The sequence below is a fragment of the Peromyscus eremicus genome, chromosome 4 (assembly GCF_949786415.1).
Source record: "Peromyscus eremicus chromosome 4, PerEre_H2_v1, whole genome shotgun sequence".
Classification (NCBI taxonomy): domain Eukaryota; kingdom Metazoa; phylum Chordata; class Mammalia; order Rodentia; family Cricetidae; genus Peromyscus; species Peromyscus eremicus.
Window position 1 is genome coordinate 62,828,192 of NC_081419.1, and position 15,526 is coordinate 62,843,717.

The 15,526-nt window shown below is 36.4% G+C and overlaps 2 protein-coding genes and 1 non-coding gene across 3 annotated transcripts; 1 reads left to right on the forward strand and 2 right to left on the reverse strand.

The window, feature by feature from the left end:
• Window positions 1-2,729: 2,729 nt before the first annotated feature.
• LOC131910206 (U2 spliceosomal RNA) lies at window positions 2,730-2,915 on the reverse strand. Its single transcript, XR_009379059.1, has one exon. It is a non-coding gene; the product is annotated as a U2 spliceosomal RNA (small nuclear RNA).
• A 1,682-nt stretch (window positions 2,916-4,597) lies between these two features.
• LOC131908209 (olfactory receptor 5M10) lies at window positions 4,598-5,533 on the forward strand. The gene has a single exon (XM_059259257.1). The coding sequence runs from the start codon at window positions 4,598-4,600 to the stop codon at window positions 5,531-5,533; it is 936 nt and encodes a 311-aa protein (XP_059115240.1).
• A 3,856-nt stretch (window positions 5,534-9,389) lies between these two features.
• LOC131908207 (olfactory receptor 5M5-like) lies at window positions 9,390-10,373 on the reverse strand. Its single transcript, XM_059259256.1, has one exon. It carries the CDS (start codon window positions 10,371-10,373, stop codon window positions 9,390-9,392), a length of 984 nt encoding a protein of 327 aa, XP_059115239.1.
• Between the last annotated feature and the right edge of the window lie 5,153 nt (window positions 10,374-15,526).

The window sequence follows — 15,526 nt, forward strand, 5'->3', positions numbered from 1 at the left end:
TGTGTGTATGAGTGTGTCGTGTGTATGTGTGTGTGTGTGTGTGTGTGTGTGTGTGTGTATGTGTGTGTGTTTGAGGTTAACATTGGATTTCTTCTTCAATAGGTCCCCATTTTAGTAAATAAGGCAGAAAGTTAGGCTTTCTATTACCGTGAAGAGACACCATGACCGCAGCAATTCTTATAAAGGAAAAACATTTAATTGGGGGGGCTTACAGTTTCAGAGGTTTAGTCCATTATCATGGTGGGACATGGAAATGTGCAGGCAGACATGATGCTGGAAAAGGAGCTAAGAGTCCTATATCTTGACTCTTAGACAACAGGAAGTGCTCAGAGTGTCACACTGAGGTAAGCTTGAGCAAAGAAGACCTCAAAGCCCACCAACACAATGACACACTTCCTCCAACAAGGCCACACATTTTGGTGTCACTCCCTGTGAGTTTATGTGTGCCAATTACATTCAAACCACAACAGTAGCTAAGTAGCCATTAGTTAGGTAAGACATTCCTGAGAGGAAAAGGAGACAGCAGAGTGGAAACAGCACCAAGCTGGAAGTTTGATATAAGTCAAAGTTCTCATTGTTTGAGATTTCACATAGAACTTGGAAGACATTTCTTTAGGAAGATTAGGCTCTAATCTCCCCATCCCCAGTAGGGTGCTGGAATCTAGAACTATATTATGCTATTTTATACTAATTTTGCTTCATATTATAATGGAAGTAGAGAACATTTTTCATACTCAGGCTAGAAAAGATTCACCTGGCAGGTGCTGAATTCTCCAGTTTTACGTTGAAAGAAATATATTTTGACTTAAAAATGTAGAAAAGAATACTGATAAAGAAGTGCTAGAGTCCCAAGAACCATTCTTAGGATACACAGACTGTGTTTTCAGCACCTAAAATGGGGTATGATATATTTGTACAATATTTACTTATTTTACTAGATTTGCTTAATTTTTTTTAAATTTTTAAAAAATTTTTATTTTGCAATACAATTCAGTTCTACATATCAGCCACAGATTCCCTTGTTCTCCCCACTCCCGCCCCCCTCACCTTCCCCCCAGCCCACCCCCCCATTCCCACCTCCTCCAGGGCAAAGCCTTCCCCGCAGACTGAGATCAACCTGGTAGACTCAGTCCAGGTAGGTCCAGTCCCCTCCTCCCAGGCCGAGCCAAGCGATCCTGCATAGGCCCCAGGTTTCAAACAGCCAACTCATGCAATGAGCACAGGACCCGGTCCCACTGCCTGGATGCCTCCCAAACAGATCAAGCCAATCAACTGTCTCACCCATTCAGAGGGCCTGATCCAGTTGGTGACCCTAGCAATTCTTTATCAGCTATGAGGAACCCACAGCCTATGTGAGACCCATCAGCTTGTGGGGAATATCCTTCCCTGTTTCAAATTCAATGGACTTGTTTTCATCCTGCCCATGTCTATGGTCCTCAGGTGGGAATGGACAGAACACCCTACTTCTTTAGGAGAAGAGTTAAATTTAGATGTTTCCATTGCCTTGGAGGGATAGCAGTCCTTGCTGGTTATGGGGCAATTGAAGACACTACAGGAACTGTTCTTGTTCAGTCTTTTCTCTGCATGAACTAAAACACAACTCCATGTAATGCTTCTCTGTCCTGTGCTTCAGATACCAAGACGCAGGTGCTTTGATGACTCCTACAGAGACAGAGTGGGTAAAAGCATTTGTATTTCTCTTCTCCGCCATTGGCATAGTGCAGTTCTTTGCTATCTTCCATGAAGTTGGAGTTCACCCAGCATGACTAAATGTTGCACACTGTTCTACACCATGTTTAGCTACAGATTTGAATCAACTTTGTTCTCCTTCTTTCCAAACAAGATTTAAAACTGTTCTGTATTTTCATGATGCTACATCTTTTCTGTTTGCTTAGCTCTGTGTAACCATTCATTGGATGTGAAAAGAAAAATAAAATAGTGATATTGTTACTTGAAAAAAAAAGAATACTGATTTGTCATAGAATTATTTGTATGTCTTTGAAAATTGAGGATGCCTCCCTTATAATCATCACACTTTATTTTGACACATTTAAGTGGTTTGACTTGGACTTACCTGCATATTGAAAGACATGTGCCAAAAAACATTTGCCTCCTCTTTCACTCACTAATTAATGCCTTCCCAAATAGTATTCAATCCCTTTTGAATCTATTATTAAATGTCCTTTCCAATAAGAAGTTGTAAGTCATTCCATTTGTAAATGATCGTGCTTTTCAGACTTGTCTGTGCTTCTTAGTGTCTTGAAAACATAACTGCACAGATCACATTAATCCCAGTCTAAATTCTGAAGCCCTGCTCTATAAAATACTCCAGACTTTATCAATTCTTTCACACCAATGTTTTTGGTTTTTCGAGACAGGGTTTCTCTGTGTAGCTTTGGAGCCTGTCCTGGAACTGAATCTATAGCTCAGGCTGGCCTTGAACTCATAGAAATCTGCCTGCCCGAGTGCTGGAGTTAGAGGCATGCACCACCACCACCTGGCTTCTTTCACACCAGTTTATTGGATTTGCTCAAATCTCTTGTCAACTATTTTTTTCTCACCCCTCAGACAGCAGAACTTCTTCCCCATGACCTCAGTCTGTGTTCATAAGAAGAAACAGTTGTGTACTTAGTGTACTTGGTAAAAGCAAACAATAAAATAAAATTCTCATGTTATTGCCTACATATTGAAATTTCTGGCACACGATTTACATATTTTTAGTTCTTTGTGTGAATTATTTCAGGTAGTGATGCAATATTAAGTTGACATGTGGGCAGGATGTGCAATGTCCTTTTTCATACCATAATTCCAAAAGTCCATTTAATATATTTTCTTCATATTAAGGATGTAACAGGAATTAAACTCATGAAAAGGAATACTCTACTTGATCATAGCCAAAAGGCTAATAAAGATGCCAGTATACTTTTCTATCCGTGCTGTGATTTTATGCATACTATGGCAATCTGTATACCCAGAAATCCAGTTGAGATTTGGTCTCAAAGGAAAATCAGCTCCTCAAACCATCAAATTAATGTTCTGCCCCTGAGAATCAAAGAATATATTAATTGGATCTTTGGAATTATTTTTGAAACCGATGGGACTATTTTGAATCAATATACTATAAATCCCTCTACCTTGTTTCTATAATATATGGTACATACATATCCACAGATAGTTATTTTCTGCATTTGGTAAGTAAAGATGTATCTTGAATGTTTGTGTGTTATCTTATCACGTTAGAAAACATATTTATTTCAAAAAGTGCTGTTGACCATTCTATTCATATTTTGATATTTCTGTGTCCATGGAGAATCCAGATCATATGCATGTTCTTCAGATATACAGTTGGAGAACAAACACAGTTGTCTGAGTGTGCAATGCCTCAAGATGAAGCTTTGTGATTTTATATATTTAGCCCCTCATACACAATAACAGAGAGGCCATTGTTCAAATACCTGTGGTTCCATAAATTATTTTCATGAATTATTTAATAACATAAAAATAAAAATCAAAAACTCTGCACTTGTTCTAAGATAGTTGAATTTTTTATTGACTGCTTAAAGGCTACCTTTATAGGAAGAGACTTTCTAACATCAGAAAGTGACTCATTTCATTTGCATAGCTTTGCTATGATTGATAGTTACAGTGTAATGTGTGCTGTAGGAATGGGAAGAGTTTGTTAACTGCTATAAGCTCCTATAATGGAATAGAATAGAAATTCCACTTGTTTGTGCACACGAGTAAGTGTGTGAACTGTCAATCGAAAGACTAATTTGGATTCTGAATCTTTGTTACATATTAAAAGACAAATTCTATATATTAAGTTCTCTCTATATAACTAAAGTTAGGTGAGACATCTATGGGTTGTAAGCAAAAAGCAGCAATTAGTATTCATTTTTTATCTTGTATCTGAAATGAGATAATATCACTGCTGAGAAAAGTGGGAAGCCCAACATACATTACTTGGTCAACTTGCATGATAGAAGTAACTAGCTAGCTGCATTTCTTACTTTGACCTTTTGGGTTTACTTTATAATTTTTTTCAGGAAGTTTGGAACATATAATAAAAGTAGGAACTTTCAAAACACAGATGTATGCAAAAAGACAAGTTGATACATATATGGAAGGAAGGAAGTTTGGAAGAAATGAGTCAAAACTCATGTAAGCATGTGTGTATGTGTGTGTGCGTGAGAGAGACAGAGACAGAGAGAGACAAAGAGAGAGGCAGAAAGAGACAGACAGAAACAGGCAGAGAGAGAGAGAGAGAGAGAGAGAGAGAGAGAGAGAGAGAGAGGGAGGGAGGGAGGGAGGGAGGGAGGGAGGGAGAGAGAGAGAGAGAGAGAGAGAGAGAGAGAGAGAGAGAGAGAGAGAGAGAGAGAGAGAGAGAGAAATAGATACAGAGAGAAGGAAAGGGAGATATAACACAAATATGCAGGGTGAAAAAATAGCATAGCAAAGGTAGAGTGTATACTGAGAAGAGTAACTGTTCCACAGATGAAAAGAAGGACATGAAGAAATGAGTGGAACTTATGGGCAGTACAGAAGAGAAGGCACTGCTCACATTTCTTGTCACTTTCAACTTGCAAGGTGTAAGAAAATGACACCCCTAAACCATACTGCAGGGATGGATTTCATTCTTGTGGGACTCACAGACAGCCCAGTGTTGGGGAGGATCCTCTTTGTGGTGTTTCTGCTCATCTTTGTCATCACACTGGCAGGAAATCTGTGCATGATTATGCTGATCAGGACCAATTCCCACCTGCAAACGCCCATGTACTTCTTCCTTGGGCACCTCTCCTTTGTAGACATTTGCTATTCTTCCAATGTTACTCCAAACATGCTGCATGGTTTCATCTCCGACCAGAAGACAATCTCCTATGCTGGATGCTTCACCCAGTGTCTCCTCTTCATTGCTCTGGTGATTACTGAGTTTTATATCCTTGCTTCAATGGCACTGGACCGCTATGTGGCCATTTGCAGTCCTCTGCATTACAATACCAGGATGTCCAAGAATGTCTGTGTCTCTCTAGTCACATTCCCTTATGTTTTTGGCTTCCTGAATGGGCTCTCTCAGACTCTGCTCACTTTCCACTTGTCTTTCTGTGGCTCCCATGAAATCAACCACTTCTACTGTGCAGACCCTCCTCTCATCATGCTGGCTTGCTCTGACACTCATGTCAAAAAGATGGCCATGTTTGTGGTAGCTGGCTTTACTCTCTCAAGTTCTCTCACTATCATTCTTCTGTCTTACCTTTACATTTTTGCAGCTATCTTGAGAATCCGTTCTGCTGAAGGAAGGCAGAAAGCCTTCTCTACATGTGGTTCCCACATGACAACAGTCACCATATTTTATGGAACTCTTTTCTGCATGTACTTAAGACCTCCATCAGAGAAGTCTGTAGAGGAGTCCAAAGTAGTTGCTGTTTTTTACACTTTTTTGAGCCCAATGTTGAACCCCTTGATCTATAGCCTAAGGAACAAAGATGTCATCAGTGCCATGAAACAGGTGATTAAAGGAAAACTCTTTCAATAAATGTCAATTTGTGTACATGTTTAGTTGAACTCACTCTGTGTCTATTTAAACTAAGTCATTTTAAGCAACCCATTTGCCTCTGCATTATGACTATTTTCAACCTGTATCCTATTTGTAAATTTTCCTCATTTATTCTTGAAATTAATATCTTTGGGGAAAACATTTGGTAAAATCTATGATACAGACATTGTGAAATACCCTCTTTAGCAGAAAAACTACAAATAGGCTTCATTTAGTGTTCAATGATTCCATACAAAGTCTTGCTTCCATATACATGTATACAATCACAAATCTATGATCCTTTTAACCTTTACAGTTCATCTTCTTTGAATAATGTGGTTAAAAACATATGCCAAAAATACTTGTTTGAATCATTAGATCATTTCTGATGCAATGTCTTGGGTAAAGAACTTGGTCTGATGTCTAATAATTAATTGAACATTTTTGTAAACATTAAAGATCTAGATCATCATCCCAAAATTTCTGTTAGTTTTCTCAAAACATAGCATTCAAAAAATCATCCCATGTATTAAATAGGACTAGGAATCTTCTCCAAGTTTGGAAATATTCTCTTGAATGACATCTATTTATATATTGATAAGAGTATTAATAAGACTCATCCAGCTGTATATTCTGCATAATTTTCAGTACAATCACTTGCATTTAGAATTTGGTAATTTGGAAAAATAGGGTGTATTTATTTACTTCTATGTACTTTTGTCCACCCATCCGTGGAAACATGTCTGTAGGAGTGAATGTAATCTTACTGTTCTTGAGATTTAAAGTTAGTGAAATCTTGTTTGGGATAACTTCTAATTTTAGTGAAAATATAATTACATCTTTCCCCTCCTTTCTTTCCTCCCTCCAACCCCTTCCATGCCATGCCTTTGACTCTCTCTCAAATTATGGCCTCTTTATCTTTGATGATTATTATGGGACAAGTATATAAATACAGAAGGGCCAGAGTCAATGAAATCTGATTTCCTAGATAAAGTGTAGGACAAAAATCTTTTAGCGACAGACTCAATAGCAGAAATGGTGAGGTAAAGAGCTATATTCTCCATTCATCTTAACTCATTCATTATTGGACAGCTAGATTGCTGTATAGTGAAACAAATATAGTTAACTTTCCTTAAATTCCCTTAAATATTTGATTCTTTAATGTTTTCATCAAATGTCAACACAGAAATTTTATAGGAATCTTTGCTGCAAAATGTAGAGCAGAATTTTGCAGAAAATAAATTATCTATAGTTTTTGTAAATCTTGACTATTTTGGAGCCTTGGTTCACTGAATATGTCTAAAGTTCTGTCAGATTTCTCTTTTAGAAGCAATACTCTAAGAAAAGAGAGATGACTTGGGTCATTAATATATAATAATTATATTTAAGAGGCCTGTGATTTATCAGTAGTATTATGACACAGTGGGATTTAAAAATGTGATCTGCGGTGACAGCAATGGAGGACAGGTGTTTAGAAGAGTAATGCAATGGCAAAGACTCATTTTGTAATGTGATCCCTTGTCCTACTTCATTTTTATGGCAAGTTATTTATTCTGTGATATTTTCACCAATCTTTCCAGTATTGCTTCCATTTATAGCCATGAAAATGATTTGATGTCCAGATTATAATCCTTTTTGATGTATATATTTTTAATAATTGAAAAATACACATTGAATTACCTAAATAATTCTATAGTTATTTTAAAACATTTTTTGTTTTTTTTGATATTATAATATAGTTTCATAATTTCCCCCTTCCCATTCCTCTTTACAAATCCTCCCATGAACTCACTCCTTGATCTTTTTCAAATTCATGTCCTCTTTTTCTTATTGTTACACACACATACACATTCCTACATACATAAATACAACCTACTAAATCTGTATAATTACCTATAAGTATACATTCTCAGGGCTGCCTATTTCATATTGGACATTCATTTTTTAAATTTTGTCTTAGAGAAATCCAGCTTTCTTTCAGACATGTCACCTTTCTTAGTACAAGTGGTTGACCTAATTTTAGTCTTTATATATATTTTTATTTATGATTATAATTTAATTGTTTGTTTCATTACATAGTGTGAGTGTTAGGTGAATGGCATTTCAGCAGTTTTTTTAAAATATGATAAAACATGAATCATTAAGCATGAAAGCATGTGACATTTAACAATATAGTTACTGCTTTTCACATTATTCATTTTAATCATAAAAATGAAATAGTAAAATATAATTATTTTTATTCTTAATATTTGAAGTTTTAGGCAGAGAAAATAAGTTGCTTTCCTGAAAAGAAAATCTTTCAACTGTAATTACAATGATGTTTGTTCACACAACTTTGGTTTTCTATTTAGAACAGTGATTCTCAGCCTGTGTATTGAGACCCTTTTGGGGTCACATGTCAGATAGCCTGCGTATCAGATATTTACATTGTTTTATAACAGCAGCAAAATTACAGTTATGAAGCAGTAGCAAAAACAATATTATGGTTGGGGTCACCACAGCATGAGGAACTGTATTAGAGTTGCAGCAGTAGGGAGGGTGAGAACCATTGATTTAGGATATACTACAAAGAGTAGAACTGATGGATTAAATAGTACATGAACATACATGTCTATGTGTCTTTCTTGTCCCTTTTCTTTGATTTTTTTCTGTTTGTTTTGTCCTATTTTGGTGTGTTTGTTTTTGTTTTATCTTATTATTGGTCTTTAGCTGCATATTTGTTTTGTAAAGAGATACAGAAAGGGTATGAATTCAGATGATACAGGAAGATCTTGGAGCTGGTTAATTTGTGTAGCTAAATGGGGATTTTTGATTGCTTGACCTTGATGTTTTGATAGTTAGATATTGCTGATCAGCCTCAGAAATGAGTCAGGTATATGAAAGTGGCCAAGTAAGAGAACAGACCTTGGTGGTTAGTGCCAAGAATGGATTCTAATGGTTTAGCAAGGGAGAGGGAAACAGGGAGGGCAAGACCTGCTAGTGCCGTGTTTGCCATGCTTGGCCTGCTAGAGTTCTTCAAAATAAATTTTAAATAAAGGAAAAATAGAGGAAAAAATAAAGTCAAAGTGTAATGCTATCTCAAAAAATAAAAATAAACAAACACTTTGAAAATTTTAAAATCCATGCTGATTTCTTCTGGAGTGAATTATCTTTCAGAAAGTAACTAACAATTGATACTTATGAGTAATGCTTGATCCAAGTGCTCTTATACCTCTTGTCAGCATCAGGGAATACTACTTAATATTGTCTGTTACTTTTGCAGATAATTTCTGTTTAGTAACTTGTTAGAAGCAGAAACGTATATATAGAGTTCCTTTTGAAGGTGAAGAAAACGTTACCTAAATATTACAAAGAATTTATATGCTAAAATGTGTTGTATGGTCACCACATGAGTGGAAATCATGTTATTAAAATCCAAATAATATATTGTAACTCATCTTGGGTCAAAAAAGGAGTCAATCAATACAGATTTACAAAGTGAAAGGAAGAGTCTAAATGCTGATGAATCAGGTAGAGAGACCTTTATCAAGCAAGAGTAAACTCAGGATATAGTTTAATCACAAAAAATGATGTCTGGGATTGCATTTCCTGTCAATCAGCTCTTCCAACAACTTTCAGATCTATGATGTCAATTATATTCTCACTCAATCCCAAATTATGCACTCTAAAACATATTCTTATCATTCCAAAGAACCACATTCAATCAAAACAAATCAGAGTATTGTTAAAACATCTTTAATTTAAAATTGGGGAGATTTTATATATGAGTGTTGTATTTACATAATTTCCACCTCTTCCTCTCCTCCCCTCCTTCTCAAATTCACAGCTTCTATTAAAATTGAAGGTGTATTTTTCTTTAATGGGAAACTGTAGGTGCTGAACTTTTCTCCACTTTGCAGAGGTTTCTTATGAATACTCTTTTTAGAGCCTGTTTCACATCCTTGTTCCTCAGGCTGTAAATAAATGGATTCACCATGGGACTCACAAAAATACAAAACACCGCCACAATTTTGCCTTGCTCAACCGACGTCTCATTTGCTGGTCTCAGATACATGCAGAAGAGGGACCCATAGAACATAGTGACGGCTGTCAGGTGTGAGCCACATGTGGAGAAAGCCTTTCGCTGCCCTTCGCTGGAACGGATCCTCATGATGGTGATGAAGATAAAAATGTAGGAGATGAGAATGATGAGAAGGGAACCTGTGAGATTAATCCCAGCTGACACAAACAGGGCGGTTTGCTTGATATAAGTGTCGGAACATGTTAACATCAAGAGGGGCGGGTCAGCACAGTAGAAATGGTTGATGGTGTTGGGTCCACAAAAGGAAAGACGTGAGGTCAATATCACCTGCATTGTGCCCACCATAGAACCCCAGATGTAGGGAAAAGTGACGAGGCAAATACAAACTGGCCGGGACATTTTCGTACTATAATGCAAGGGGTTGCAAATTGCCATGTACCTGTCATAGGCCATGGCACCAAGCATGTAATATTCAGTTAAGAGCAGCGTGACAAAAACAAAGCACTGAGCCAGACACCCAATGTAAGAAATGGTTTTCTTCTCAGATAGAAAGTTGACTAGCATCTGAGGAGAGACATTGGTAGAATAAAATATGTCCACGCATGCCAAGTGGGTCAGGAAAAAATACATGGGAGTTTGCAGCCGGGGAGTGAACCTGATTAATAAGATCATGCCAAAGTTCCCTGTCAGCGTAATGAGGTAAGTCATGAGAAACACCATGAAGAGAATCGGTTGCAGTTCTGGTCGAGTGCTAAGTCCCAGAAGAATGAACTCAGTGGCCTCAGTGTCATTGTGCTTTGTGTCTGAGTACACCTTCATAGTCCCTAATAGAAAAACAAGTAAGAAATATTGATTAAATTATTTGTAAAAACCCACATCAATTTTTACTCAACAAAATGCTCCTTAGGAGTATGTATGGGAATTATTAAAAGAAGCTCTCTGAATAGCTGGTCAACAGAGAAGACCTTCGATGGAATGTAGTCTGGTTACTATTTCATGTGGCTTACCCTAGGATCTATCCCCCTCTGTATCAGATTTAACATTTTGATAAACTGATAAAACCCTTTGGAATGTATAACTTATCACCTTGTTCTCTACCCATGTGAAAAGCTAAGAATGGTATCAGACAGCATCTGAGGCCTGCAGATGAGATTCCTCTGCCTGATGTAATTGCCCACTTATGTTTCCACCAACATATTTTTTTAAAACGCCTTGACTTATAGCTTCTTTTGTTCTGTTACTCTAAAAATTCCATGAAGTTGCAAGTCCATATTGGACATTGTATTTGAGAACTGAACATATGTGTGTGTGTGTGTGTGTGTGTGTGTGTGTGTGTGTGTGTAAACAAAATAGAAGGTTAAAATTACTTCCAAAATTGAAGAACTGACATGTTCTTATCAGTTGGTTTACTGTGTTGATTACAACATGCAGTCTCTGAGAGTTTGCAGAGCTTGAACCATGCTGCTATGGCTACTAAACAACTTCTTCCAGAAGTCTGCCATAGTACAAGGGACTTGGCTTCACTCTTGGCATTTCCAATGAGGAACTTGGACTCCTGCTCTTCAAATGTAGCTCCTGCAGTAGGTGAGTAATGGAATGGGGCCATTGGATGATCATCCAGAAACCGTGTGGTTACTGTCAATAAAGAGAAACTCTGGAAATTTTGAAAACTAAGTAGCTGTTTAGATTCTGCCATCTATACGTCTAAGTTCCACTTCTCCTACTGAAATGATTATTTATTTGTTTTGATCTGTGATTCTCTAGTTGCTGCATATGGGCAAAAACTTAGTTTGTATTATTACCTAGAACATGAACGAGTGCCTGGATCATAGACCATATTACATACATCATTACTTGAATCAATGAGGACATTTGTTGGCATGGCAAACTGATTTTTTTCCTGAGCAAGCAGATTTCTTATCTCTCTGACATTACTAGGGTATGAACAGCTGCAAATACTTATTATCAAGTGAAGAATGTTAAGAGGAATCAAAATTAAAGAAAGAAGGAGCATCTAGGAATTTACTTAAATAATAAAGCTGGTTCTGGTGGGGTATAATCTAATCCTTGTAATTAATCCTTAACTTTTTTTTCCACTCCCCTAAACAAGTTTATTTGACCCATCTGCACCAATGTGCTTGATCACATGTGGGCAGGAGGTTCACAAGCTGGAGGTACATCAGGATGTATTTTATTTATTTATTTATTTATTTATTTATTTATTTATTTATTTATTTATTTATATCTATTATCTGCTTGATACAGTATACATTCTTATCCTAATAGTGAAATGTTTCATTGAGGCTTGCCCAGTAATTGAGTAAAACCAAAACTTATTATAAGCCACAGTCATCCTAGGGTTCCCCTGCTATATAGCCTCTCTGGTTCTGTGGGTTGCAGTCTGATTGTTCTTTGCTTTATATCTAGAATCCACTTATGAGTGAGTTTATACCATGTTTGAGTTTGGGTTACCTCACTCAGGATGATATTTTCTAGTTCCATCCATTTGCCTGCAATTTCATGCTGTCATTGTTTTTCTCTGCTGAGTAGTATTCCATTGTGTATATGTGTATATATTCCATGTGTATTACACTCAGTAAAACTCTCAATCACCATAGATGGAGTAAACAAAATATTCCATGATAAAACCAGATTTAAACAACACCTATCCACAAATCCAGCCCTATAGAAAGCATTAGAAGGAAAAATCCAACCTAAAGAAGCTAAACACACCCATAAAAACTCAGACAATAGATAATCCCAGTCCAACAAATACCAAAAAAGGAAAATGCAACACTACCACAAAAAATAACAGGAATTAACAATCACTGGTCATTAATATCCATCAATATCAATGGTCTCAACTCACCTATAAAAAGACACAGACTAACAGAGTGGATAAGAAAACAGGATCCATCCTTCTGCTGCATATAGGAAACACACCTTAACTTCAAAGACAAACACTACCTCAGAGAAAATGCTTTCCAATCAAATGGACCTAAGAAGCAAGCTGGTGTAGCTATCCTAATATCTAATAAAATAGACTTCAAACTAAAGTCAATCGAAAGAGATCAGGACGGACATTACATATTTATCACAGGAAAAAGCCACCAAGATGAAGTCTCAATTCTGAACATTTATGCCCCAAATACAAAGGCACCCACATTCATAAAAGAAACATTACTAAAGCTTAAATCGCACATCAAACCCCACACATTAGTAGTGGGAGATTTCAACACAGCACTCTCACCAAAAGACAGATCTACCAGACTGAAACTTAACAAAGAAATAAAGGACCTAACAGATGTTATGACTCAAATGGACTTAGTAGATATCTACAGAACATTCCATCCTAACACAAAATGATTATACCTTCTTCTCAGCACCCCATGGAACCTTCTCAAAAATTGATCATATACTTGGTCACAAAGCAAATCTCAACAGATACAAAAACATTGGAATAACCTCCTGTATCTTATCAGACCACCACGCCTTAAAGTTAGATTTCAACAAAAACAAAAGTTACAGAAAGCCTACAATATGGAAAATGAATAATGCCCACCTGAAACACAAATGGATCAAGGAAGAAATAAAGAAAGAAATTAAAGATTTCCTAGAATTCAATTAAAATGAAATTGCAACATACCCAAACTTATGGGAAACTATGAAAGCAGTGCTAAGAGGAGAATTCATAGCTCTAAACTTTTTCATTTTAGACTACTAGGAAGAAATTAAAGCTGAATCTGGATTAAATTTGATCACTGTATGACATTCCAGAAGTTCAGGAGGAAAGACAGAGTATACATCTTTTCAACTATAACTACTCTCTTGTTTCAATAAAATCATATATTCACATTTAGACCAGTGGTTATCAACCAGAAGGTAGGTCTAGAGCTGAGTCCTAGCCTCATCCATGGTGGATGCCAACAAAGAATGAGATCCTTAGCAAATTTCTATGTGATTGTGTTACATAAGAATGGATCAAAAATTGCCTTTCATAGTTGAGATAACCCATTTGAATGAATACAGTTTTGGTTGATAACATTAGGTGCCTTTATTCTGTAAGTTTATGGTTTCTCTTTTTAGTGTATTTTAACACACCATTAAATGCTAGAATGATCTCCCCAAATATAAAATTTCTGTCATCAATGTTTATCATTGTATCAATGTATATCATAAAATTTTTCTCCCTGAATTCAGAAATAAAAAAATAAAAACATAAACAGATCCCACAGTATTCTGTTGCCTCTAGAATGTTTGAACAGAGAATCCTTTTGATATACTTTGGCGTGGGCCTCCAGGACATGAATAAATAACACTATTACGACACTCTCTTCATTCAGTGTGATTTCTTCATTATAAGATGAATAGAGGTAAATGGGAAAATGTAATAGATAGTGATATTCCAATAAAATATAATAATTAAATGCATAAATTATTCCAGTTTCATTTAAAAATCACTCCATTTATGCTTTGGTATAAGAATTAAATCTCTGTGCATAATGTCAGGGTGGTAGCATCCCAGGCCAACTCCCAGCTTCAGAGAATTTGTTTTTGAGAACTTTAACAAAAGTAGGTGATTCAGCTTAAAGGGTGAGATCTGTAAGAGTGTTGAGAAGGGGGACAAACAAGCCGTGTTTGATAGTTTAGACCTGCAATATCAGCACTGAGGAGAATGTGGCAAAAAGATGCTACCAATTTTTACAAGCCTGGGCTATGAGCATGCATTTGGTCAAAACATTGATCACTTGTCTGGAAGATCCTGGGTTCAACCATGTCATCATGTTTCAGCATAAGCCAACATGAGAAGAGCTTTTTGCAATGAGGAAGGAAACGTTTTCACCATTTGTTTCTCTCCTTAGTTTTACCCAACTCTCTTAACACTTCCTTTTTTAGTAGAAACTTACAAAATAGTTAAATGCATGTGGAGGTGGGAATATACTTTCTTGTGTCAGATTCTATGGTTCTGATTTTTGAATAGCTAAAATGTCAGTACAAAAACTACCATACTGAGGAACTAGAACTCAGCACAGAAGAGGGCTCTAAACCTGGACTACAACAAGGATTGTTACAGAACCTGTTTATCATCCATCAGTTGTCAGCTCAGCTTCCTTCCGCATGGGAGAATCAGGGTCTGTCTGCCTACAGTTTCATTTCATTATAAAAATTCTTGCCGGGCGGTGGTGGCACACGCATTTAATCCCAGCACTCGGGAGGCAGAGCCAGGCGGATCTCTGTGAGTTCGAGGCCATCCTGGACTACCAAGTGAGTTCCAGGAAAGGCGCAAAGCTACACAGAGAAACCCTGTCTCAAAAAACCAGAAAAAAAAAAATTCTTAAGGTCACTAGCCATTCTATTTATGTTTAGAAAAGGAAAATAATAAGAAATCAAACACTATCTCCTCTGAGTTTTTCATCATCTGGACAATCAGACTTACCTATGGAGAGACAATGGTTTCTGATTGTCACCAAAGGTGGGAGAATTTATATCTGAGCAATTAACCTTGGGGAAAAAGATATCCCTAAGTATTAATCAAGGAATTGTCAGGGGAAATCAGTAAGGCTCCCTTTATAGTTATTTACACTTGAAACATCTCCATGTGTAAGAATATTAATTTATTATTTAATTTAAATTTATCATGAAATGTTTGGAGTCTCTTCAAATAAATAAAAAAAATGTGGATTGGTTTTGATATCTAGGCTAACATAAGGGCCAATTTAAAGATTTATCTCTCCCGTCATTTTTTTTAAAAATCAGAAAATCTTTTCATTACCCCATTCATCAAGCCCTCACAAAAAATTGTGATTTTTGTCTCCTGAGTTTCTCTAGTGTTTTTTCTCCATTTGGTAGTGTTTGTGTCCTTCTGTAATTTTCTACTTGTTTTAATTCTCTAAAAATGTTATGAAAACAGAATTAATGTCAGTTTTATCTTGATATCCTCTGTAGAGATATGCATAAAAATTTATATATGC

Excerpts from the sequence above, each read along its gene's own strand:
- LOC131908207 (XM_059259256.1), bottom strand. The coding sequence starts at position 10,373 with ATGAAGGTGTACTCAGACACAAAGCACAATGACACTGAGGCCACTGAG.
- LOC131908209 (XM_059259257.1), top strand. The coding sequence starts at position 4,598 with ATGACACCCCTAAACCATACTGCAGGGATGGATTTCATTCTTGTGGGA.